General features: G+C 42.2%; 1 protein-coding gene across 18 annotated transcripts in view; it reads right to left on the bottom strand.

Annotated features, from left to right (window-relative positions):
- The window catches only part of TCF7 (transcription factor 7), a 116,268-nt gene that overhangs the window by 26,113 nt on the left and 64,827 nt on the right, over positions 1–25,328 (bottom strand). For 13 of the 18 annotated variants that reach the window (XR_014544811.1, XR_014544813.1, XR_014544814.1 and 10 more), the window contains 3 exons: positions 13,242–13,374; positions 7,231–7,321; positions 2,556–2,642 (listed from right to left, as the gene is read on the bottom strand). Coding sequence is in view for 13 of the 18 variants with exons in the window: in XM_083600139.1 (XP_083456265.1) it covers positions 2,556–2,642; positions 7,231–7,321; positions 13,242–13,374 (311 nt within the window). In the remaining 5 variants the exon portion in view is untranslated. The remainder of the gene's footprint in view (positions 1–2,555; positions 2,643–7,230; positions 7,322–13,241; positions 13,375–25,328) is intronic. The other 5 variants (XR_014544812.1, XM_083600131.1, XM_083600133.1 and 2 more) reach the window with 1 other exon arrangement.

A 25,328-nucleotide genomic window follows, 5' to 3' on the forward strand; every position in this document is an offset into this window, starting at 1 on the left:
CTGATGGCAATGCCAAGCCTGACTTGGTATTTTCTCCTCATCGGGCCTGCAGTTAAATAGAGGCTACAAGACTTAATTTGGTGTGTGATTAAACTTAAAGAGCTGTACTTAACTGTTCTCAGCGCACACACCATTTTTTAGTTTCAAAGAGTGGGCATTTTGCACTGGCTTTTGGCTGCGTATGTTTGGTTTGGGGCTGTCTTGCCCAAGTAATCCATGGTCCTAGTGACACTGTGAAGTGTGGCTAAGCCAATTTCAGGTTAGGCCTTGGGCAAAACTTTTTATACCAACTGCTTTGCAAAAACAATATGGAATTAAGCCATTGGTCCTTCTAGCTCAGTATCATCAGCTCTGATTGGCCATGGCTCTCCAGGGTTTCAGGCAGGGTTCTCTCACAGCCATATCTGGAGATACCAATGATTGAAGCAGATGCCCTCTCACTAAGCCTCAGCCTAACAGTGTGATCTAGCACCTCACGCTGGATATTCAGATCTCACTTGTTGACACTGTATTGTTAGGGCTGTAACACAAACATTATCGCTGTCTCCAGGCCTCATTGCCTCCCTGGAGCAATTCTGAGCACAATGGGACCTGGGAGGGAAAAGCCAATGCTATCATTGCGATCATAGCACAGCTACTTAAGATTAATAGTTTATACACCCTTCATCAGGCTTGTAAAATATTTTCAGCACTGGAGAATGATGCTGTCAGTTTACCAAGCTTCATGACTGAAGCTTGAGACAGCAGGATTGCCCATGGGAGACAACCAACTGTTCATTAGCTCTGTTGGCACAAAAAGAAATGATGCTTGATTTTAATCTACTAGCATGACTTGAAGCTTGATCATTATCTGCCGAGGTGAGTGTTCTTGTCTGCGAAACCTGTAAAGTGGGAATGCCGGTATGATGAAGAATGAAACTGTCAGGCAACCCAGGAGGTCTGCAGAGTCATTTATCTTAAATATTAAGATGCTTAGACTGGAGTAGTTGCCTCCGGCAGGCTGAAAATTAAGGTAATAACAATAATACTATCGTCCTCATCATAATCAAGTGCTTTTTTGACTACTGTTCCTAAAGCAAATCCCATGATGTCTTCATCAAGAGACGTACTGAGCACTCTCATTAAGACTACACAGAGTAGAAGGCAAAGCTAGAGAGATGCCCAGCCAAGTGGTCCGTCTATCTATCTATCTATCTATCTATCTATCTATCTATCTATCTATCATCTCTAATCTCTCTCTCTCTCTCTCTCTCTCTCTCTCTCTCTCTCTCACACACACACACACACACACACACTCCCCGTAGGTTAAAGCTCATCCCTGTCAGACCTTCTCAAGACAGACAAGGAAGATGGAAGTTGGCTTCAGATCCTTCTAATGAATTCTTGAACAACTCACAACCAGCATCTGGATTGGTAGTGCAGATCTGGAGGGACAATGGGAATTGTGTTCCCTTGTGTAGGCAGGTCTAAGTTTTTTAAAGTGTTGCATGGGGGGCACTGCAGCACACAGTCCTGCCACCAAAAAAGGAGCAGCCTGACAAAAGCAAATATTTCGTTTGTATCATGGTACACTGATGCTTCTAGTTTACTACCATCCTCAGCCATTGTAAATTGCCATACATTTCCAGGTTACCAAAGCCAGCAATCTTAAGCCAAGGGAGGGCTCTTGTCAGGGGCCATACAAGGAATTAACTGAACAAGGAGGACATTGCCAGGCATCTGCCTTGCACTCAAGTAGTGCATGATGCATGGAGGAAAGCTGACAGTGGACTCAAGTAGTGGAGTGAGGTAGGAATGAGAACCTGACCTGATGGTTTGAATTTATCAGGTTCTCTGTCCCAAACAAGACCAATTTCTACTTTTGTTAGCTGAAGATGACCATTGCAGAGGTAGTAATAAGGGTGCCCATTATGTTCTGCAGTATTATGAAGTGACACCACAAGGGGAGCCTTATGCTGGAGACAGACAACAGCGTTGTTGGTTCTTTTGAGAGCTGAAAGCAAAAAGGGACACCATTGCTTGCAATGTGTGTGCTCATCCTTCTTACCAGGCCTGGTAAATAACTTTTGCAAAGTTTTGCATTGTTGTTGTTTATTAAAAAAAAAATCTGGGGAGGAAGAACTGTTTAACCACAGGCAACAATAGAACAAAAGAAATGTGCGCACACCATGAGAGGTGAAACCTTTCGTCAAAGCACTTACAGACTCTATTTTTTGTCTCCAGCCACATAAGGCTAAGAGACATACTGATGTTTGAGGCTGCAGTGGTGGTGCTCACACGAAGACGGACTTTACAGCATCTTCATGAGGGTTCTCTCTCTCCACCCCCTACTATTGTTGACCAAAGCCAAAATTGTGTTACTCCTTTTTGAGAGCGTGCTAAGTTTGTGTGTTGTTTTAAAGGATTATTATTTTAAAAAGCCACCTGCCTAAAACAGGAGACTCCCTTCCCTGTTGCTGCCACCCAGAAGCCTCCCTAAGTGCTGCAAGCTTGAACGGCGTGGACTGCAAAAGAAGCAGAGTGATTTTGTCCTGACTTAGGCAGCTCATACTTACCTAGAGAAAGAAGCCCCAGCAGTGAGCGCCGACGTATAGGGCTGTCTAAATCCACATGACTGGAAAGGACAGACAGGCTGGCTCTGCCTGGGATCAGGAAGAAAGAGTCCATAAAGCATCTATATCGGTGCCACCTTTCCTGCATACCCTTTTCCCAACTGGACTCGTCATGGACTTGTATTTTTGGGAAAAGGAGAAGCCTCCTGTTGTACATTGGCTTCTGTCCCGATGGGGAGGTGAGGCGAGGTGAGCTTCAGCTGGAGGTGGGTCTAAACAGGTCTACAGGAAAGTTCCACTAATGCCACCTTAAAACCCTACCTGTGCTTATTATACTCCCAGTTCTGCAACGTTGCTAAAGAACTAGGTCTCGATCCAAGTTGATTTGCACACAAGCTTCTTGACGCACCCTCCCTATAGCCCTAAAGGGTGACATTTCAAATCCTACTGCATGTCGATTCCAAATGCTTTCTCCTTAACTGTAATTGAAGCAGGAACCTTTGGGTTTGGAGTGCTGTTGATGGCATCGCTTACTCTTGATTCTGCACCTTAGTCCCTAAAAACTGGTGCAGGGTAAAGATGAGCAGGATCAGCATGAGTGGCACAGCTGGAAGACTGAGTGTAGTTCAAACTCCCACAATAGTTTGTGCCTGCTCTTTGATCTATGCCCTTGCTCCCCTCGTGGGTTAGTGTTAAGGCCTGGGTAGACCTCTCTGTATCAATAATAATAGGCATATTACAGTGGCTGTTGAGTTCTGAGTCAGTAGGTCCAAATCACACTTGAACTCATTAGGTGAACTTAGACAACTCTCTGCTCCTTCTCCCTAAGCCTGAATAATAATAATAATAATAATAATAATAATAATAATAATAATGATGATGATGATGATGATGATGATGATGGAGGCCTACTTGACAGGCTGAACAGAGGGATCAATGACATATGCAACACTTTAAATCTCCTAAGTATTATTACTATTCCTACTAGTTCATTACTTGCTTAAAAACTTGCAACCCAAGCAACATTGCTGCAAACTTAGGAGCACATGTAAAAATATGCTGAACACTAGCCAAGTGCTACAACAGGAAGCAGGCTTTTGAAGTTTCAACATTTGGGCCTTGGAGATGAGAACGCAGTTTAATTCTGAAGTGACATTCATTATTCCATAGGCCAAGATTCCCCAAGAAAAGAAATGGTTGTTGCCAAGGAAGTTTTTCATCAATGTGAACCTGACATGGAAATTATTTCAACTGGAAAATCAATCCACGATTCTGACTATTCAAAATGAAAGTGCTTTTTTTGTATGTGTCTGTATGTGTGTGCTTTTTTAAAAAAACCCTGTGAAAGTAGAATGGAAATATTTATTTACTTAAGTTATTTCAAAACCAGCATGAGGCATCAAGTTAAATTGTTGCATACGTAGCTCATATTGTGCAGCTGACACCATTTACAAGGCTTTTTAGGGAAGGTGTGTTTGCAGCTAAGCTTCAGTGAACAAGCTCACCAGACTGGACTGCAAGTCATTTTTATTTGAGGTTCTCGACTTGTCATTCCACCTAATTAAAGGGAGACTTATTACAGGGCCTCTTCCCCAAAATACTTGGCAGGTACAAAGGACATTCCTGCCGAACTCTTTCTTGCTAAGGAAAAGCTGCTTCCTGCATTCAGACCCCTCTGTGTTTGAAGTCAGCCTCATTCCAGATCAGTGAACGTTCAGAGCCATTCACATACCACAGTGCTTGTTACTGGCAGATGGGGGCTCTGAAGTCTTCCTCCTCCTCCTCCACAATTAATTTCAGCACTGCTAACGCTGCCAAACCTCTGCAAAGCATGGTGTGGAGAGACCAAGTAACAAAACACCCCCCCCCACACCCCTGGACGTATTATTGGAGGGGCATCAGTTGCACTTGCTTGTAGACAGCTCAGTGTATACAAATGGGAGAAGATCACATACAGTATATAGGCCGGGAAACATTTAAACTGCAAATTTGGAGAAGCCAAGTCAATATAAAATCCCCGAGAACAAGTTTTTAACTAAATGCTTATATCTTACTGAGCTTGCAGACAAATTAAGCCACACTTAACTTTCTTAGAGCTCTATGCAATGACTGCAATCCAAAGATAAACTAGCACCAGAGTTTTATAGGGTCACAAAGTGTACTTCTGCGTAAGCATCTCCAGTACACCCACATGCAAATGGTACTGTGCACACATTGTGGGATTTTCCACTGTACGCTGATGCACCAGGAGTTCAAAGCCAAGTGCTGCAATCCAGCAAGCTCTGGAAAATGCTATCATAACATCTTTATGATTTACATATGGGTTTCCTCAACATTTTTATAGGTATTTGAATTTTGTGCAGGAATTTCGCTTCATTTAGGAATGTCAATATGAGTGAAAGAGTGCAAAGTCATGGCCATATCGGGGCTCCCTGTTGCGCATTTAGGGACACAGCTGGGTTGTCATTTTTTACGTATGCTGTGAGAAACAAAAACTGGTGGTGTACTATCAGCAACACAATTTCTGCATAAAGCATGAAATTGGTCTGACTCTGCTGTGCACCTGTGTTTGGAGAAGAGAGATAGACCTTCTCCTGATATGCTGTGCGTCCCATTCCTGCTTGGGTCCTGTTGCTGGTTTTTTAAAACAGAAAGATGTAAACGAAGACACATATTTAATGTAACATGTAGCCTGGCCCATGGTCAGATACAAAGCAGTTTTCTACATATGTGCAGGCCTCTGGATTCCATCCCCAGTGCAACTGGAAGAAAAACTGGGCTTCCTCTAGATGCAACTTTTTGATGGAAACAGACATTGCATTGAAAATGGAGAAATACTTTGTGCTGGCTATGGGGAGAAAGTGCTAATGGAAATGTCTGCCTCTTGATCTCTTTAATCCCTTACTAAAAATCTGGCTGTCTGATCACTAGTGGTTAAAGTTGGCAAGAGGGGCTAATAGAAAGTAAAAGCATGAAGATGCTGCCCGATCAAGCAACAAACCAATATTAGTATCAGTATCAGCTTTGCTTTCTAGAAGCAGGGTTTGTGCCTTACATACTTCCTGTCTGTCCTTTCTGCGGACACCCTTCCAAGCCGACAGAAAAATAACTCAGAGGTCTTCCTATCCTCTCCAAATTACTTTATTCCTTTTAAACAGTAGTTAATCATTGCCCAAATTATAGCAAGTCTAGGACAGATACAATGTTAAACATAAAACATCTAAAGAACCAACCAACCAACCAAACAACCATAAAGCCTGAAGCCTCAGATGCCTCTTCTTTGTGAATAAATATATAGAAAATCATTTGGTAGTCAAATATTGTATTGTATTGCTTTGTGATGTGTTTTATTGCATCTCCCTTAGGTGACGCACTTAACATGCCTGTGCCACAGTTATGGCAGAAATTCCTATCTGCATACTGCTAAGGATGGGTGAATCTGCAAATGATGGTTTCTTTCCATTTCTCATTCTTCCAATCTTAAGTTTAGTTCTCCAATATCAGTTTGCACATTTTGTGTGTGTGCGTGTGTTTTAAAAAATCTTTGTGGAAATTCACTAATTTTAGTGTGAATTTCTCCCAAGATGCACATGTTTATATGCAGTTTTACATTTTTGCAAAACAGTATTGATGAACATAATGCATCTTTGTAGGTTACTTTCACTAACATGTGCATTTTTATGCACACTTTGTCCCCGTACATTCATTTTTGCACACATTACTTGGCTGGAGAACTACAGTGCAAAATTCAGAAAAGCACACATTTTGAAGGCTGTCTTTAGATTTCAGAATCGTTTTGGAAAACACAAATTAGTTAGGTTCACCTTTAAATGCAAACTGAACTAAATATCTCCCCCATCTCTACAGAGTGCGTTCAGCTGATACACAGGAACTTTACTCTCTATTATTATTATTATTATTAGTAGTAGTAGTAATAGTAATATTCTGGCAACCTCTTCAGTTCAGAAATGGTGGGTTGAAGTTTCTACAATTCCACACTGTCATGCATTGCACAGTTCTACTAACGCATGCTGCATCATGTAAGTGAATTAATACATGGAAGGGGTGGGGAGAGGTCTATTTATGGTTGAATGTGTGTTGAGTGCTTTTGTCTCCTCAGCTTCTGGCCTAAATATACAGCCATGAAGTGGAGAAAATGCTGTCCATCTTCATTTAAAAGACTCTGCCACAGATTGCATTTTCCCTCTCTCTTGCATGTTTACCAGGACCCACATTGGATTGCCATTAATCCATAGTAAGAAGGGGAAGGCCTTATGTAGAACCATATGTTTTAGGGACAGAATTTAACAACAATATTTCTTCAATAACTCAGGTATACACTTGCCTGTGGTGAGAAGAAAGCAAATTCTATGACCTACCACGCTTTTGCTTGTTATTGGCATTTCAGAATGGCAGCATGGGGCTGAACAAGAGATTCTAGGCCAAGGGTCAACACAACAGTCCCTGATCAAAGTAGGAGAGCAGGAGAGAGAACCAATATCTTGCTCAAAATCTTTTTTTCACACCTAGACCAGTGCCAAGAACTAATTGTGGTGCCAGGGAAAAGTATACTGAAGTGTGTACATATACAGTTTCAGGTGTTGTGAAGAATGGTTGGTGCTGCCCAGGTAGCCCAATTTGGACAAACTTCCCTCAGTTATAGGTATTTCATACTTACCATCCCATAGAAGGTGTTATCTGTCCAACTCCACTAGGAGGGAGGGAATAGAAACCAGAAATGTCTGATGTTTGAGAAGGACGGTGTACACCTGGCAGAAAATCGAAACATCAGGAAGTTTAGGTGAAGCCATTTCTAGCTTTCTTTTAAGTAGCATTAACTTGGCTAAAACGGACATGGTACAAAGGTTCAGTATTTCTTAGCATCCAATAACCAGAATTGGTTAACTTACTTTGTCTCTCCCTTGTCCCCCATTTCTGGACAGAATAAATATCCTTAGGCTTTCCTACCTATTCAGATACTCTTCAACACAATACTGCAACCAGACAATCAAGGTACAGCACTGATGGGGTGAGGAGTACAGGAAGTGAGTGGGACAAAAGTATCCGGAGTACGCAAAAGATGAAGTTGGTGCGGCGTAGTCAGCCAAGGTAGGGCACTGAAGGAGGTGGTAAGTACAGGAAATGAGTGGGACAAAAGCACATGGAGTAGAGACAAGATAAAGCTAGTGTAATGCAGCAGAAAAGATTTGAGTTGGGGAGTCCTCAATTCAATTCTCACCTCAGCCACCCACAACCTCAAAAGATGGCTTTGGGCCAGCCTTCTTAGCCTCATCCCCAAACCCCTATCTATAATAGAGGGATAGCAATGTGGGCCTACACCACAGTGCTGTGGGAAGGATGGCAGAGATAATATATGTGAAGTACTTTGAATGTGGTATGTAATTTCTAAGTATTATCATCAAAGTACAAAAAAACCCAACCACCACCAAGTTAAGTCACTGGTTTTCATATGTGGGGTTGGAAAGGTAATTTACTCAGGAATGAGTGGACGGTCATTAGAAGGAGCATGAGTGTGGGAGAAAAGGGGTGGGGAAAGGATTTCTTTCTTTCTTCTCAATTCACCCAGTGCACATCAGTTTCCTAAAACAAACTATATGTCTCACTTAATTCTTCCTCCTCCTTTAGGACCTTAGTTTCTTGGTTTCTGCTGCTTCTGTTTAGCACACCAGTTTGTTGACCAACTGGGGTATGTTAGTTCCTAGAGAAGTTTTTATCTCCCTTCCACCCCAACTTTCTATAGTTTAAAATATATCTTACCAACAAGAGACAGAATCTTAAATAGAATGAGCACTATCGCGACATTAGGTTGCATTCTTATTGTGTTTGGAAAAAGTGTATGTTGCTTCTTTCTGACTGTAGGTTATGTTTAGCACACACACCCCAGGCTGGCTGAATGGCCTTCACGGAATAATAATCTTTTAGGTGGTATGGAAATTCTACCACATGTGTTTGATCTGTGATGGTGGTTTCATGTATGAAAGTCATCGCTTGATATCACAAACACTGTATACATGAACCTGCGTGAAGGGTGGAAAGAGAACAAACTATGCAGGTGGTGGCAGTGGTTGTAACTACCTGAGAGACAGCTCTCTGCGGCCTCCAGCCAATGTTACAATATCACACAACTGCTTAGAAATCCAAAGCAGTATGGGATGTGGTAATACTCATTCAATGCATAAGCAGAGCCTCCTGCTTCCATTCTCCATCTGCAAAGATGGGCAGTTACACTTTGGTCACATCCAGAAGGACGCTTCAGATTACGCTTCCCACTTCAGGGCAACGTACTTCCAGCATGGTGATGCTCATTTATGGAAGTGTTCCCATTGGCTTCTCACATGAGTAAAAATCACGAAATCAGAAACAAGTGGTAAGCCTCATCAAAATTCCCACGTTGCAATTTTAATCGCTGACTGGAATGAGCAGCCTTAATTATTTTTTTCAGTCTGTAAAAATGAATTAAGACAGCTCCTTTCTCTCACATAAGCCGCCTCATCATAAACTTAAGGATGCTGTGGATCTGCTTTGGCGCATGTCCAATCCATGAGAGTCCTTAAGCCATGGGCCTTCTACAGTCAGTCACACTGGGATGCTGTCAGCAGCCACAGCAACAAGCTTAACTTCAAGCCAGCTCATGCAACAGGGGAGCTTTCCATCCTCAGGGTAGACTTGTGTTATGGCTTTTTATTCTAAGAATAAGTCTCTTGAGGTGCACTCACAGAGACTTTCAAAGCCTCTTCAAAAGTCATGGGACTTATTCTGTGGGTATGTTCAAGGACAGCTGGATATAAGGTACTTTGTGTTATATTCCCTGAAGAGCCAAGCAAGATTTGAACTATCCTCATTCACCACTTCCTGCCAGACTTCAATATTTGCCCTTAGCTAAGCTTCTTGTAGGTTATAATTCGTTAACTCCTTTTATTCTTATGTTTTAGGTTTAATTTTCTTTGAATGCTGGTGGGCAATTTTAGATCCAAGAGACTAGATGTGTAGAGAACATGTTCAGTTTGTAGGGAGCAGGAGAATGAAAAATCTTCTGAGCCCAGGTCAAACATTCTCAATGTTTTCTGGGGTCTAAAGTGCAGCAGAATACCGTATTTTTTGCTCTATAAGACTCACTTTTTCCCTCCTAAAAAGTAAGGGGAAATGTGTGTGCGTCTTATGGAGCGAATGCAGGCTGTGCAGCTATCCCAGAAGCCAGAACAGCAAGAGGAATTGCTGCTTTCACTGTGCAGCGATCCCTCTTGCTGTTCTGGCTTCTGAGATTCAAAATATTTTTTTTCTTCTTTTCCTCCTCCAAAAGCTAGGTGCGTCTTGTGGTCTGGTGCGTCTTATAGAGCGAAAAATACGGTAATTCTCTAAGGGGCTTAAGATAGCACATGTGCTAACTTCATGACATTTGCTTAACACACTCCTTAACAGCCTTGGTGTTTGGCAGCATGCTTAACCATACAAGGTGCATTGCTTTGCCATTGCTTAGGAGCTTGAGTAGGGTGTGGAGGGGAAATATGCAACTGGTAATTACTACTGTGAAACCATATCCAACTCCAGAAAGCTGTAAGGAGAAATTCTATGAAATAAACATTCTTTACATCTCTCAAGACATGTTTGTTCAGGAATACCCCACTGAGAGTGGATGCAAGTGTCTAGGAAGGTCAGGTGGTATAAGTGTAGGACCGCGGAGAACCACCTGTTTGAAGGCCAAAGAGCTATGAGTGAAAGAAGTACAGCATCACAATGTCTTGGGAGTGGGCAGCTGGGCTGTGTTACAGGATGAGAAACAAGGCTAATAAGAAAGATATGGGCTGCAGCATATAAACTCTACTGGGCCATGGAAATCTCTTGAGCAAAGAGCTTCTGCAGGTGGATGGACCTTACTTTTCTCACACAAGATTCTTATGCTGGGTTGAAATGGGTTTCTGTCGGTGGAAGATCCAAGCCATAATCCCCGTTTATGGAAAACTAAAGACAACAGTACTTGGAGCCTACTGTGTGCTATTCCAGGTGCATTCTCCATTGAAATAAACATTTTAGGACTATACCACTTGCCAAAATTGTTTCTGAGACAGAAATTCAGAGTTGAGAATGAACATGCACAGGCCATCAAAAGTACCACAGGTACAAGTGAAAACTGCCCCCTGACGATTCCCATGGGCTTGTGAATCTGGGTAAGTTATGGATTATAAATGAAATGGGATTTTCATGATCATTGCCACAATCACCTCATCTTCATTAAGGAATTTCAAATAAGAAATGATACATCTGGATTGTTGCTTGTTTGTGTGTCTGTTCCCAATCTATATAAAAGTACACACTTAAAACTCAGTAATAAAAAGCGCTATCAGAGAGTTAAAGTGCAAGTACCGTATTTTTTGCTCTATAAGACGTACCAGACCACGAGACGCACCTAGTTTTTGGAGAAGGAAAACAAGAAAAAAAATATTCTGAATCTCAGAAGCCAGAACAGCAAGAGGGATTGCTGTGCAGTGAAAGCAGCAATCCCTCTTGCTGTTCTGGCTTCTGTGATAGCTGCACAGCCTGCATTTGCTCCATAAGACGCACACACATTTCCCCTTACTTTTTAGGAGGGAAAAAGTGAGTCTTATAGAGCAAAAAATACAGTAGTTCTTAAATGACAAGTTGTAAAGCTGGTAAATGTAAAATCCTGCACATCCTAGCATAACCCATCAGTTTTCCTTTGCCACGTGACAAAGAACTGAAGCAATCAAAATGGTCTTGATTTTTTGTTTTTATAAGGGATGCGGGTGGCGCTGTGGTCCAAACCACAGAGCCTAGGGCTTACCGATCAGAAGGTCGGCGGTTCAAATCCCCGCGACGGGGTGAGCTCCCATTGATCAGTCCCTGCTCCTGCCAACCTAGCAGTTTGAAAGCACATCAAAGTGCAAGTAGATAAATAGGTACTGCTCCGGTGGGAAGGTAAATGGTATTTCCGTGCACTGCTCTGGTTCGCCAGAAGCGGCTTAGTCATGCTGGCCACATGAGCCGGAAGTTGTATGCCGGCTCCCTTGGCCAGTAAAGCAAGATGAGCGCTGCAACTCCAGAGTCTTTCGCGACTGGACCTAACAGTCAGGGGTCCCTTTACCTTTACCTTTAAGGGTAGGAAGTACCTAACAGTTTTATACCACTGACTGCAATTTCATGACACAATAAGCCAGGACTCCTGGCTGACCCTATCTTACTGTGAAAGAGCAGCATGCTAGTACGCACAACCTGTTCTTCCTTTGCATGAGTGGATAAAACAGACCAGGAGAGGGTATCTTATTATGATGTGTGAACCCAGGATTCATGAAGTCAACTTTAACCCTGGCTTACATTTCTGTCTTGATTGAGAGTAGGCTCCAGGGTTCACATGCCACGATAACCATATTTAAATATTGTTTTATGTCCCCATTCAAACTCCCCTAAAATGCAGACCAAGAAGGACACTGGCTGTGCTTCCAATTCTACAATTCTATGATTCTGTGATAAGCTATCACATTCCAGTTAGCTTTATCTGCATATGAGAAGAAAGGGACAAAACAACAATAATCTAGGGATCTTAGTTCATCTTGACATGTGAATGTGGCCACTGACTTTTTTAAATCAAATATTTTTATTAACACAGAAACAAGGTGCGTATATTCCATAGTTTATAGGATAAATGCTATCATGTGACACTGTGCCCACTACAATATGAGAAAGGAAACAAATTTACGCTGGAAATTTAAAGACAATATTATTATACTGTCATTATTCAACCAATGGAAGTTGAGCCACAATACATCAAACATCACAGTGGCATATCTCTCACTTATTTTGATGGGCTCCTTGAAGAAATGTCATGCAGAAACCACTAGGAAAAAATGCTTTTGGTCCCAGTCGTATCTAAATAGTCAGCTTAGGCACACCTCGACGCTGTGAGGGGGATGTGAAAGAAAATACCACTAAATGTCAGAAAAGAGTGTGTGACCAAGACCACAACTTGCTCTTGAACCCACATTAATCACTCAGGGCCAAACTTAGATGAGAAGCAGTAGGCCCATGATTAGGATCATACATGTTTTCAGGTTTTATTTTATTTTACTAATTAGCAGCCTCACATGGTTGCCTTGAAGTCTAGGGAAGGGTTCTTCTTTGAGGAAGTGCTTGACCCCTTTCCCCTTCCTGCAATGTCTCCATTCCAAATCATCTAGCAAGCCAATCACCCACCAAGATCAAAGCACATTTGCCTTTGTAAGAAGTATTTTTTTAATCCCAAGGAGGAGGGGAAAAGCAGCAAACTGGAACAATTTTTGAGAGTCAAGTGGCCGGTAGGGAAGGGTTAAGCACCCCTCCTCCTGCTGCTTCTTTGCTCACAAGGGCCCCTGAATACTACTCCTAAAAGTAGAAATGCATATGCCAGCAGCTTTGGTGCTTGAGAATAGCTTTCAGACCTTCAGAGGTGATGTGCAAAATGGATGAGGATGGCTGTGAAATACAGTTCAAGGGTGAATATTTGCAGTAATCATTCTGACTTTCATTGATATGGGTAAAGTTTAGTGAGTTGACAATCCTATTATCAGCCTACCTTTTTTTAACCCATAAGTTTTCTAAAATTATTTTCAGACGCCTCCCCTCCTTTCCCCCACTCCTTGCAAAGTAAATAGAGGAAGCTGATAGCATCATGGTTACCTTGTTTCTGGTTGATGTCAGCGGGCAGGTGTGGCGAATGGGAGCCATGGCTGAAATGTTCATTGCTGTATGGGATGAGTGGCGTGAGTGGATGGACACCATGGGACGGCTGCACTACAGGAACCTTGTTGGACTGAAAAATACAAGTCAGAGGAGAGAGGGGCTTGAGAAATTTTAGCCTTTTGAGTTTCACAATTCATGAGGATGGGGTGACAGAGAGACGGAGGCATCCTAAAATGAACCTTACCAATGGCTAAGTAAGTTTTAAAGTAGCTGTCTATGTCAGAAGCAACACAGCGGCTGTTCAACAGGCAGGACAGAAGCCTTAGAGACAAATACATGAAAGCAAACACTTCAGCCTGGGTATGGCTGCATGTTCTGAATCCAGGTCTGGCTCTGCTTTTGTTAGCAAGATGGTTGGAATGATAATGAATGGGAAACAGGTCCCATCAAAGGGGAGGATTCACAGGCCCATTTATCATGCCACTCTAATTGTCTAAATGTGCTGTGCTCTTGTGTGAAGCACTGGCTAAAGTCTAGAGATTATTTCTGTGACATGGTCTTCCCAGATGAAGTGCTTATCTCCATCAGTATATCTAAACTAACACAACGTACCACCTTTAGAGTGATATATTTTACTTTTACAGAGCTCATGGAAGCAGGCAAGCAGGCTTGCATGCATGGTGAAGATCACCATACAGCCAAAGAACTACAGGCTTTCAGGTGCGTCTTGACAGCTTCTTGGGAAAGTCTCGTCTCACAACTACTGCAATCTTTAAGGCAGGGATGGGAAACCAGTGAGTACTCAGATACTGTTGGACTCCCATCACCCTTAGTCAGTGTGACTGATGATAACTGTAGTTAAGCAACTTCTGGTGGGTGGGATGTCTCCATCCCTGCTTTAAAAGCTTGCAGGCATGTTGCTGAAGTCACTGAATGGGTCTTTCCCATAAAACTCTCTGTAGAGTGATGGCACCATGGAAAGACCCATGTTGTTGCAGGCTTTTAAACATTGCAGCAGACTGTGGGGTGAGGCTATGGAAAAGGAGGTCCCATGGCACTATTGCATGATGTATAGAACACCAGAGTGTGGCAAGCACACATGCACAACCTCTCAAACCCATGATTTGTGGGCCACATCTGATGGGTCTCAGTTTTAGAGGACCAACTTAGAAGAATTACTTTTGAATGGGGAGTATCCACCAGTGCTTTTATGTGAAGCTACACCACAGAGCCTAGGACTTGCCGATCAGAAGGTCGGCGGTTCGAATCCCCGCGATGGGGTGAGCTCCCGTTGCTCGGTCCCTGCTCCTGCCAACCTAGCAGTTCAAAAGCACGTCAAAGTGCAAGTAGATAAATAGGTACCGCTCTGGCAGGAAGGTAAACAGCGTTTCCGTGCGCTGCTCTTGTTTGCCAGAAGCGGCTTAGTCATGCTGGCCACATGACCCGGAAGCTGTACGCCAGCTCCCTCGGCCAATAAAGCAAGATGAGCGCTGCAACCCCAGAGTCGGTCACGACTGGACCTAATGGTCAGGGGTCCCTTTACCCTTTACCTTTACTTCATGTTAAGAAATTATTCTTCAGTCTTAGGGTCCGTAAATGCAACATGCAGGCAGGCCTTCACTCTGGGAATTTCAGTTCATTCATAAGGAATGTGTCAAACAAGCACACAACATTCAGTTTCTACCTTGCACCTTCCAAAAGGAGGACGACATGATATAGCAGCTGATTCCTCTAAGATTATTATTATTATTATTATTTAAAAGCAAGAATTGGAAGAGAAGACTAGACCATGAACCGTCAACCCTTTTCTGACAGAGCAAACACAGAGGAGCTTGTTTTAAAAGCAGCATATGAAGAAGCAGTTTTACTTCTTTCCTGACTGCCTCAAGCATTTCTGCCATTTCATACTTGCCCAGTTTCGCCCACAGTTGCCTTTAAATTGACACTGACTTCACCAGAACTGCAAAAATCAAATTTGTCACTCAGAAACAGAGAGAAAACTCAGAAAATAATCTCATGAGGAATAATAAAGGTAGGATCAGTAGAGGCAGGGATCTCATTCAGTGTTAAAAGTGGAGCACCGCACATGTTCTACATGGAAAAATACTTCCGGAAAGGAAAGGAAAGGAAGCTGCGATTGATAATGTCACGCATATGTTTTGTGGACTGTACACATGATAGGAAGAAGTTGGTGCTAATAACTCCTGCTTCTAAGGACCTAACTATATGTTATGGAGTGTATGAAACCGCTATCTATCTGTATTTCTTCCAGAATATCTCCCCATCCAATTTTATAAAAATAAATATGCAGGGGGACATCATTGCATTTAGTTTTCTGATGCCTTTTGCAAACAGCAGCCAGTGAACTGGAATGGGATAGAGAAATGCTCCAGAGGAAGACATCAGCTGTGCATGTGCTGCCGAAATACACATGTCCCACCATCACTAGAGTTGCCAGGGGTCAGGAGTTAGAGCCCATGGAAAATGCTCTGTTCATTCTGAAATATGCAACCACTGCATGTGCTGCCACCAAATCATACATGATTATCAGGCCACAGCAGATGGTAACACAATGCAACTGTGCCACAACAGAAGCGGGGCGGGGGGGGGGGGAGACAGGAAATAGCCCTATTCTCAGACCTACATTTTATTTATCTAACCAAATCTGTACCCTGCCTAACTGTAAATTAAACCTCTATGCGGCTTTATGGTTAAACATATTTTTTAAAATATAATACGCGCATGTATAGAACGTAACTGAAGAAAGTAAGCGAAGCCACAGAGTAAAGTCACAAATTTGTATTATGGCAGGGATCCCCCCTGCCATAGAAACTATTGTGGGAACCACTAAATACCAATTTCACATAAGAATAACTGGTGATGCGAAGATGACCTCCCCACAACAAATGAAACACAGACAAACAAAGGCAGGCAACCCCCTAAACTTCAGTTTTCACATCCCTGCCCCTCCTATTTTTTAAAAGAATGAAATTTAGGGGGTTGTTTACTTCTGTGAAATGGATGAAATAAAGAGGCCACCTATCAAAGTCCTGTTTGGACTGTGTGCAGCCATATTGAAACCTGGAGTCCTGAGCCTTGCTTCTGAAGTCTAAAGTTGAGAAGGCCAAACTCTGAGCATCTTGATCAGCCTAGAGAGGCTTTATGCTGCTGCTATTCACATAGCCAATGATTTACACTCCTTGCATTCACTTCTGTGCCTCACGAGGTTCAGGTTCAAAGCACAAAGTTCTCCAGAAGTCCCGACATGCTACTGCAGCCACGTGTGCAGCCAGTGCAACCCCATATTTGCTTGTTTGAATCATAAAAGCTTTTCTATGAAGCTCCCTAACCAGCCAAGCAAAATAGCTGGTTTCTACCACTGCTGGCTTGGCTTGAGAATACCAAGCACTCTCAGGTCTTTGGCCTTCTGGAGCCGACACTGGGAACTAGCAGCCAGCACAACTCTCCCCATTGTACCCAGGGTGCTTCTGGATGGGTGCTTATTCTGGGAATGATTTTTTTTTTTAGGGTTCAAAAATACCAGCCCCTAACCCCTACCCCTGTCAAATTCAATTGGGATTTACCATTTAGATGCAAAATCTAGTAAGTTTTTAAAAAACCAAACTGCTGCCAATGACCCATTTACAGCGACTCATCTGCAATAGTAAGCCCCTGTCTAGCTGCACCCCCAGAGGCAGCAGGCCAGGAGGTGGTTAGGCAAATTAAACATCAGTGGGTATTAAGTGGCTAAATGCTCACTGAACTGCAACCAAGGAGAAAGCATCCCCTAAGCTAGGAATGTGAGCACGATGTTCCTGAAGTGAGAAACGAGGTCTCCCACTTGATTTTATAACTGTTCATACTGTACTCTCAAACATACCAGCCCTATAAAATTAGAGCACTAGTAGTTAATCTCATTGTAGTGAATCGAGCTTAACATCTCAGCCAGGGCTAGCCCAAGGTTGTCTTTTTTCCCTGCTTTCCTAAGAAAACTCTTTATATTCCAAACAGCACAGCAACACATGAGCTAGCTGTGATACTATGAGCTTATTTGGTTATTTATGCCTGTTGCTTCTTTTCCTTCCCCTTGCCACTTTTTTTCTATGCCACAAACAGGTAATGGACATCAGAAGGCTTCCTACTGTCTCCTCCTGGACAGAAAGGAATATCGAGCAGCCAGAGATGCCTTTGTGCACCTCTCCTCCATAAGTGCAAACAGTGGCTTCTCTACCCAATGCATTATAGAACCAAGACAGGCACCTCTGAAACTGAGTCACCCTGATGATTGCCTAGTTCGCCTCCTTGGTTGGGCCAGCTCCGATTCCAACTGTGAATGCATTTACTCAGAAGTAAGAGCTGGTTAATGCAACACCACCTTTTATGCCTGCACTAGCAATTCCAAATGCTCTTGGGTGTCTGTCTGTCTGTCTATCTATCTATCTATCTATCTTTAGATTGTTAGATTTTTACTGCCAAGGAGGGGGAAGGTAATTGTGGATTTTCTGCCTCAAGTACCAAAATAGCTTGAAATTTAACTTGGGGTGCCACCTACAGTTCTGCAAAACATCTTGGGCCAGCCCTGCCAACAGTCTGCCAAACATGCATGTACAGTGGTACCTCGGGTTACATACGCTTCAGGTTACATACGCTTCAGGTTACAGACTCCGCTAACCCAGAAATATTACCTCGGGTTAAAAACTTTGCTTCAGGATGAGAACAGAAATCATGCAGTGGTGGCGCAGAGGCAGTGGGAGGCCTCATTAGCTAAAGTGGTCTTCAGGTTAAGAACAGTTTCAGGTTAAGAACAGACCTCCAGAACAAATTAAGTACATAACCAGAGGTACCACTGTATTGGCATAAACATAATATGTGATTTGGGTAATGATCCATATGTAAGTTCTTCTATGCTGGTGCTTTACTTCTCAGCTAATGGCCATGTCAGCACAGATAGTCCGAAGTGGCACATCTAGCTGGAGCATTCAATCACAGAAGAGTGATGGTAAGGTCATATAAGCAAGGCCATAAAGATAGGTCTTTGGAAATGTTAAGAAATGTGCAGGTAGTCAGGGCCACCTAGCCAGCAGCTTTAAAACTACTCTAGAGTGAATGAGTGCTCTGCTTGACCAATCCTGATGGGTTATTTTCTTAGAACAAGCACAACCTTCCATTTGAAAAGATAACCCTATCAAAACCCCTTTTTGTTTAAGACATGTGGTTAATTCATAATCAAATTAATTGTGAAACTATTCAGCACAGGATTTTCATTAAATTGCAGAAATTTTATTCCAAAGCCTTGCCATCACATTTTTTTTAAGTATTTAAGGTGCTCCAAGATTCTTTGCTGGTTTGCCGCAAAAAGACTAACATCAATATACCTCTCTGAAGGTTTGCAGGTTTATTTGTGTGGCGTTTTTTTAAAAAAGCTTAGATTGAAGAGATTCCTTTCTTATTAAACCCCCCCAATTTTTATTAGTTTTTAAACAAATACGAATACAAGGACCATTAAACATTTATCCAGCAGAACATCTAATGGTGTTTGTTTTATTCATTGACTCAAGACATAAACTTACACATTCAATGTTCAAACATATTACTTAACATAACCTCCCCACTGAGAATATTTAGCAGTTTGTATAACAAGGTCGAGGAGATTCTTAATAAAAAGTATGTTATCGCTAAAATGCAAATTGGGCTTAAAATCTGAAATGTTTAAGTAAGTAAGTAAGTAAGTAAGTAAGTAAGTAAGTAAATACACCCAACCCTCTCATTCTCTACAAGACTGCCTCAACAGCGAGTCCCTGACAGGCTCTTCTCTTAGTTTCTTCGTAGATCGGGCGATTCCTTAATTCTCTGTGGATACGATCCAAGTAAAGTTTTCTTGTGGACTTCAGCAATTAAAGACTTGGCACTCACACCTTTTAGGCAGCCCATAAGAACTTAACTGCTAAATTAAGTACTTGGCACACTCCCAAAGTTCTTGTGGACACACACCTGCAAATTTCATTTATTTACCAGATACATAATGCCTTTCTTTCTTTTCTTTTTAAAGAGATAAGCAGGTACTACCCTAGTCAATCAAAAATACACCCATTCTAACCACAAAGTTCAAATGACATAACAGTAAAGAGGCTTTTGACTTCCGTGGTGAACCTCGTACCTTAGCTGGGTCTGCAAAAGGGGTGTGTGCTTCTACTGGAAAAGCCACCTGCAAGGCTGAGAAATGTCTCTTGTGTTTTGTAAATTTTGTACTCAGGTTCTCAAGAAAGCCAGTTTTCTAAAGAAAAGTGCACAAGCAACACACATCTCTTAGAGCAGAAATGTGCACATGAGGAAAAAAATGCTGCATTTGCAAAAAGTTTAAGTCAAGGAATGGTCGTCATCGCCCCCATATTTAAGACCATATGTTATTATGCCTTGCTCATAGTACATGCTGGTTTTATATTGGGCAGCATTTTGAGATCCAGAAAATAGTGACAGTTTGCTAAAGTGCCTCACATCTTCACAATTTAACACTGGATGAATCCAAAAGGGGACACTTGGTCCTTCCTAAACCTTGTCCTGCCTCACAGACTTAAACGTTTATCTGCTTCTATAATGTTATCAAGTATGGCTATAAATAGACTCAGCTCACACAATAATGTTGTCAAAACTTAGTGTGAATGAGCAAACGTGTGGGTTTGGTCCTGCTGCTACTGCACCACCCAGAGCTGAGCTGTAGATTGGTTTAGGGTCACAGCCAAACCCAGGTTCATGGCTCATCTTTCCCAGACAAACCAGGAGTGGTGAGCGAAGAACAAACTGTGGTTACAGTTTGTGGCACACCTGGAATGAGATCTATCATAAGCCAAGTTTGGGCATAATGCTGTGTCAAACCATCCCTCACCTGTAGGTAGGGCAGCAACTACAGGACCAAGGAAAGAGTGGAGCAGCCACAATCTTTCCTCCAGTGTTTATTTCTGCAACCGACAGAGGACACACAGGTGCCAATAACTGAGAACTGCCCCTTAGTTTTGCCTTTTGGAAGCATCCTTAAATAGGAGGGCAATCCCAAGACATGTTGTTATCTGTGGCAGTTTCTTTTCATACACAGAACTAACTGACTGGGCTGGCAGTTGAACACAGGTGACCAGGACACCCTCCACCGCACTTGAGGGCAAAGACATAACTTGGTACACACAGCTTTTTCCTCAAACATCTTGCCATCACTCCACACAAACATACCCTGGCATCCACCACCTGAGGCAGCTGCCTCACTTGACCAAATGGCAGGGCCAGTTCATATTGCTTTCAGAAATGGAATGAACTATGTTATTTTTGTTTTTTGCCATTGTGATTCATATTCTGTAACCCTGTGGATGTAGTATGAGAAAAGAGATGCAAGCAAATGTTGAGGTCACTGTGACTATCACTTATCAGCCTAAAGAAAGCAGAAAACAGCTATTGACCACAGACAACACCTACACTGAGGGCATCCTTCTTGAGTTTGTACCTCGCATTTGATGAGGCAATAATTATTTGAGGATGGCAAAGCTAATGCAAATTTCATTGGAACAGGTGATGTTCATCCACATGTTTCAAAGTAAAGTTAGACTAGGATGAACATTCTTATAAATGAGTAATGTAATATATCTACTTGTAACCATCCCTTGCTCATGTGTTCTCTGTCACTAAAGGAGAAACATCAGAACTGACCCCGAGGTGACCTGGCTCCTAAACTTTCCCCCCAAGGTTTGCCAGAGCATGCTGTTCCATGTTTTGATAAAACTGGGCAAAGATATTATCAAAACTGTCCAAGTAGGCAAAGACAACTGAGTAAATATTTTGGGAGGGACTGGACAGCTTATTTGCTTCCCCAACTCATTAAAAAAAACAATTTAAGGAAGGAATAAAACATCTTTTATAAGCATAAGCAAGGCAAAGGCCTTCCACAACCAGACCTTTTAATGCAGAGAAAGACTTGCTATCTTGAGCAGCAGAAGTCAAAATCTGGCTTTGTGTGAATGTGGCCAACAAGTGAGCAATACCTGTTCCATTTCTGCAAGCATATATTGTACCAATGCCAGCTGCATAGTTTCTTTCACCTTGAAAAGCTAAAGATTATTTACTCCTCTGATGCAGATGCACAGGAGAAGGGGCTAAAAGTGGATGCCTTTCTTCCCATACCAAGATAATGACAGAAAAGGAACCCAGAAGGATGGCTTAGTTAGCAGACATCAATGTTCCTGCTAGAGAAGCTGGCTGGGCTACATTGTTTTTGACACTGCAATGTTCATAGCTCCATTTCTCTTGTGGTCCAGGGCCTCCACGGCCTCAGCAAGCTCCTAGTAGCAATCTTTGGCCACTGGTGAGGCCACTGCGGAAACACCCCACTAAGTTTTGATATGACTTGCTGTGCACTATTCCCAACCAAACATTGTACACAACTTTGCCGCTGCTGCTGAGCAAATTACCATTGTGGTTCTTGCACTCAGGCAAGTGTATCAACTGGTGGTATGCTAGATTAGTCATTTCACCCCCAAAACTTTCCCAGTTTGCTAGCCCCCAAAAGAGCTATTAAAAACAAAAAGAAGAGTGGCTGAGTCTATCAGCTTATACAAGAAGGGAAAGTATTCTACACAAAAGAGAAAGGAGTGCTAACTCTGTGGCACTGTAATGTTGACAATGTGAGCGCTTTTGGGTAGGTTTGCTGGAAGCTACTGGATTCTGGAGACAGCTAGGAAAGTTCAGGAACAAAAAGAGCTATGGATCAAAGAGTATTTTGGAGATGGGACAAATAATGGTAGGCAAGGGAGGGAAGGAAGGAGAAAGAGCCATCCTAACACTTGAATAAGGCATCTATTTACAGCTTTCTTGAGCCCTAACTTGAGAATTTGCAGTTTAAAAAATAGAACTTTGGAAGTGTTGTGGCATCTGCAGGGATCTTAAATGGCAACCACCTTCCATTACTGCACTTATCCTGTCACTATATTTCATAGCTGAAACTTAAGGTTGACAGAATTCTACTAGTGAACTCTACTAGAAGTTTCATACAGTAGCCCACATCCAAAAGGAACCATGGACAGGGCTGGGATATGCATCCCAAGCTCATGGTTGCAGCCACCTGCACTTAAACCAGGCATAGGCAAACTCTGCCTTCCAGATGTTTTTGGACTACAACTCCCATCATCCCTAGCTAACAGGACCCAGTGGTCAGGGATGATGGGAATTGTAGTCCCAAACATCTGGAAGGCCGCGTTTGCCTATGCCTGCCTTAAACTGTCAAACTACAGCTGCTCACCAAAGGCTACTGCAAATTGCACAAAGAGAGAAAGTTCACCCTCCAAAATGGGCGTAGAACTTTGCACATCAGCTTTTAAAATGTTGCTTTCTGTACATGTCACAGAATATGGCAAGAGCAATGTCAGTAACTCCTTTGAACCTGCTATCAGGATGTGATCAACATCTAGTCATTTCAGAGTTCGGTGGACTGTTTCTGTTTTCTCACTTTTGCTGTAGACAAGATTGCTTCAGCCCACTGCCATAACAAAAAGGAAATAAGGGAAAGTTAATACCACCTACGCTTGGGGTTTTATTATTGCTGGTTCCTTCCCACACTGTCCTTGCCATGAGATCTGAATTCAGGAGAAGTATCTTTGATGCTATTTGTGTCTGACCACATTATAGCAGAATACGTAAGCTTTTCTCTGACACTGGGTACATGATTAGCCCGATAAGAGCAGTTATACGCAACTGAGCCCGAAACTTACGTATAGGTTGAGCCTGTGACTTGCTGGGTCAGCAAATAAATAACGATTTGGCATTTAAAGGCTGCACTCAGACAAAATGTCACAACTAGCCTCATTCAGCTTATGAAGTAGAGGCAGGCAGCAGTCATCATAACATGCAAAGTTATGAAGTGAAGAAAGGAGGGCCAGTGTGACCAGAGGAGTTGGACAGCAGAATGAACTGGTGGTGTTTTGTTAATGCATGGGTGCATTGCATGCTTTAAGTACTGCAGTGCAAAATTATGAGAGAGACTTCTGCAGTCAACGGACAAAACAGTAGTCTAACAGAAGTTGAATAGGGAGACAGGAAGCAGCCCTTGGCCCATCTAGTTTCCTACAATGATTGACAGTGGCAGTTCCACAGCCCTGTCGGGAGATGATGGAAACTGAACCTGGTGTGCAAATCATGTGCTCTGAGCACTGGGCAGCAGTCCATTCTGTAAGATGTCACTATGTTGACAATGGCATAAGATGCTCTTCACAAATATCACAGCTCTGTGCAACTGGAGTGTGAGTCTGAAACCAGCAGAGAAGGATGCCAAGTTGGATAATAGCTCCTTTTTATCTACCAGGATAAACAGATGAGTGCATTTTAATCTTTAAGGATGCAATTTTAGGCACACTAAGCTGGGAACAAGCCCCACCAAGTGAGATTTAGAGTAAACATGTACAGTGGTACCTCGGGTTACATACGCTTCAGGTTACAGATGCTTCAGGTTACAGACTCTGCTAACCCAGAAATAGTCCCTTGGGTTAAGAACTTTGCTTCCGGATGAGAACAGAAATCGTGCTCCGGCAGCACGGCAGCAGCGGGAGGCCCCATTAGCTAAAGTGGTGCTTCAGGTTAAGAACAGTTTCAAGTTAAGAATGGACCTCTGGAACGAATTAAGTACTTAACCCGAGGTACCACTGTATAGATAGGGTTGTGCTAAAAAAAAAGTTTTTTAAAAAAACCAAGGCAAGAAACACAAAGTAATGGGGAAAACTGTCATATTTATCATAGCCATATTCCAGAGATACCTATTAGTGCAGAATTCATCTGCGGAAGACCACAACATTACTTTATTGATGTAATTGTTTATGCCCTAATAATCCATTTTATGTATCATTAAATGACGTAATGGATTCAAATAACTGTGAGTAAATGTGGAAATTCTAAATTTCTAGGCATTATACTCTTTATGCAAATGGTAGTTTGCAGTAAGTTTCTGATTTATTTTTTTAAAAGGAGGTTTTTAATTATGGAAGAACTAAGCATTTTCTTTCATGTTTGCTTTGCAAGCATTTCTCTTTTGAGAGGAAGTTGCGGGTGCTTAAGAAGAGAAAAAATAGTTTGGATGTGGAAAAATAAAGGTCAAAAGGTTCAACAGAGGCTATTTGTGTTGCCCCAACAGTTGAAGGAGATGAGAGGTGAAGATACTAAATTTCTGCTAGGGCAAAGAAGTCATGTGATGCCAGTATTTTAGCCATGTAGAAAGCCCAGGCACTCTCCAGCTGATACTTGGTTGTTATCAAATGCTCCAGCACTATGCTCTTCAACAAAAGAATGACATTAAGGGGGGGGGTCTGTGTTGGAAAAGTGCATCATTACAATTTCCCCACATTGTGCCAAAGGCCTGAGATGATCATAATAAAAGTTCTGTTCCATGTAATCAAACTGTACTTTGTTTAAAAGTAAACCCTCTTCACTTTTGGTGCTAGTTATGGCACATTATATGTACAACAGAAGGCCTTTCTTCACTAACCTTGGTGATGGAGGACATATGCTGTAACCTGATCCTTTGGTAAAAAGATGCCTTTGTGTGTATGTGTGGTTTGTTTTTAAAGATGCTCTGTGGATTGATCAAACTTGGAAATTATATACAAAATACCCACAACTAAAACTGCAGTCAAACAGCATCCTTTTAAAATAAATCACATTCAGTTACAGAAAGGTTTCTGAAAGAACTTCCAAATGAGTTTTCAGAAATATTATTGACATTTCAAGTTAGGTTCTCTGAATTGACTGGACCCTCCAAAAATTAACATGCTGATGCAACCCTAGAAAAGGGGAGATTCTCTTTTTTCCGAACAACAGATAGTCTGAATATTTTGAATACCTCAGCTCATTTGTACAAAATTGCACATCTAATGGAAAAGATCATGAGGAAACCATGCAGTATCGTTAAACAGAGTTTAGCATCTTATTTATTTGCTCATAACTGGACTTGACGCCTCTTTAATCGCACCAATTCCTACTTCTTATAAACAAAAACACTGCCCTGAAAGTATGGAAGGGAAATGTGAAATATCTGAAGTGAATCATGGGGGTTTCGATTCT

Source organism: Podarcis filfolensis (assembly GCF_964270895.1).
Source record: "Podarcis filfolensis genome assembly, chromosome: 2".
In the NCBI taxonomy this organism is placed as follows: Eukaryota; Metazoa; Chordata; class Lepidosauria; order Squamata; family Lacertidae; genus Podarcis; species Podarcis filfolensis.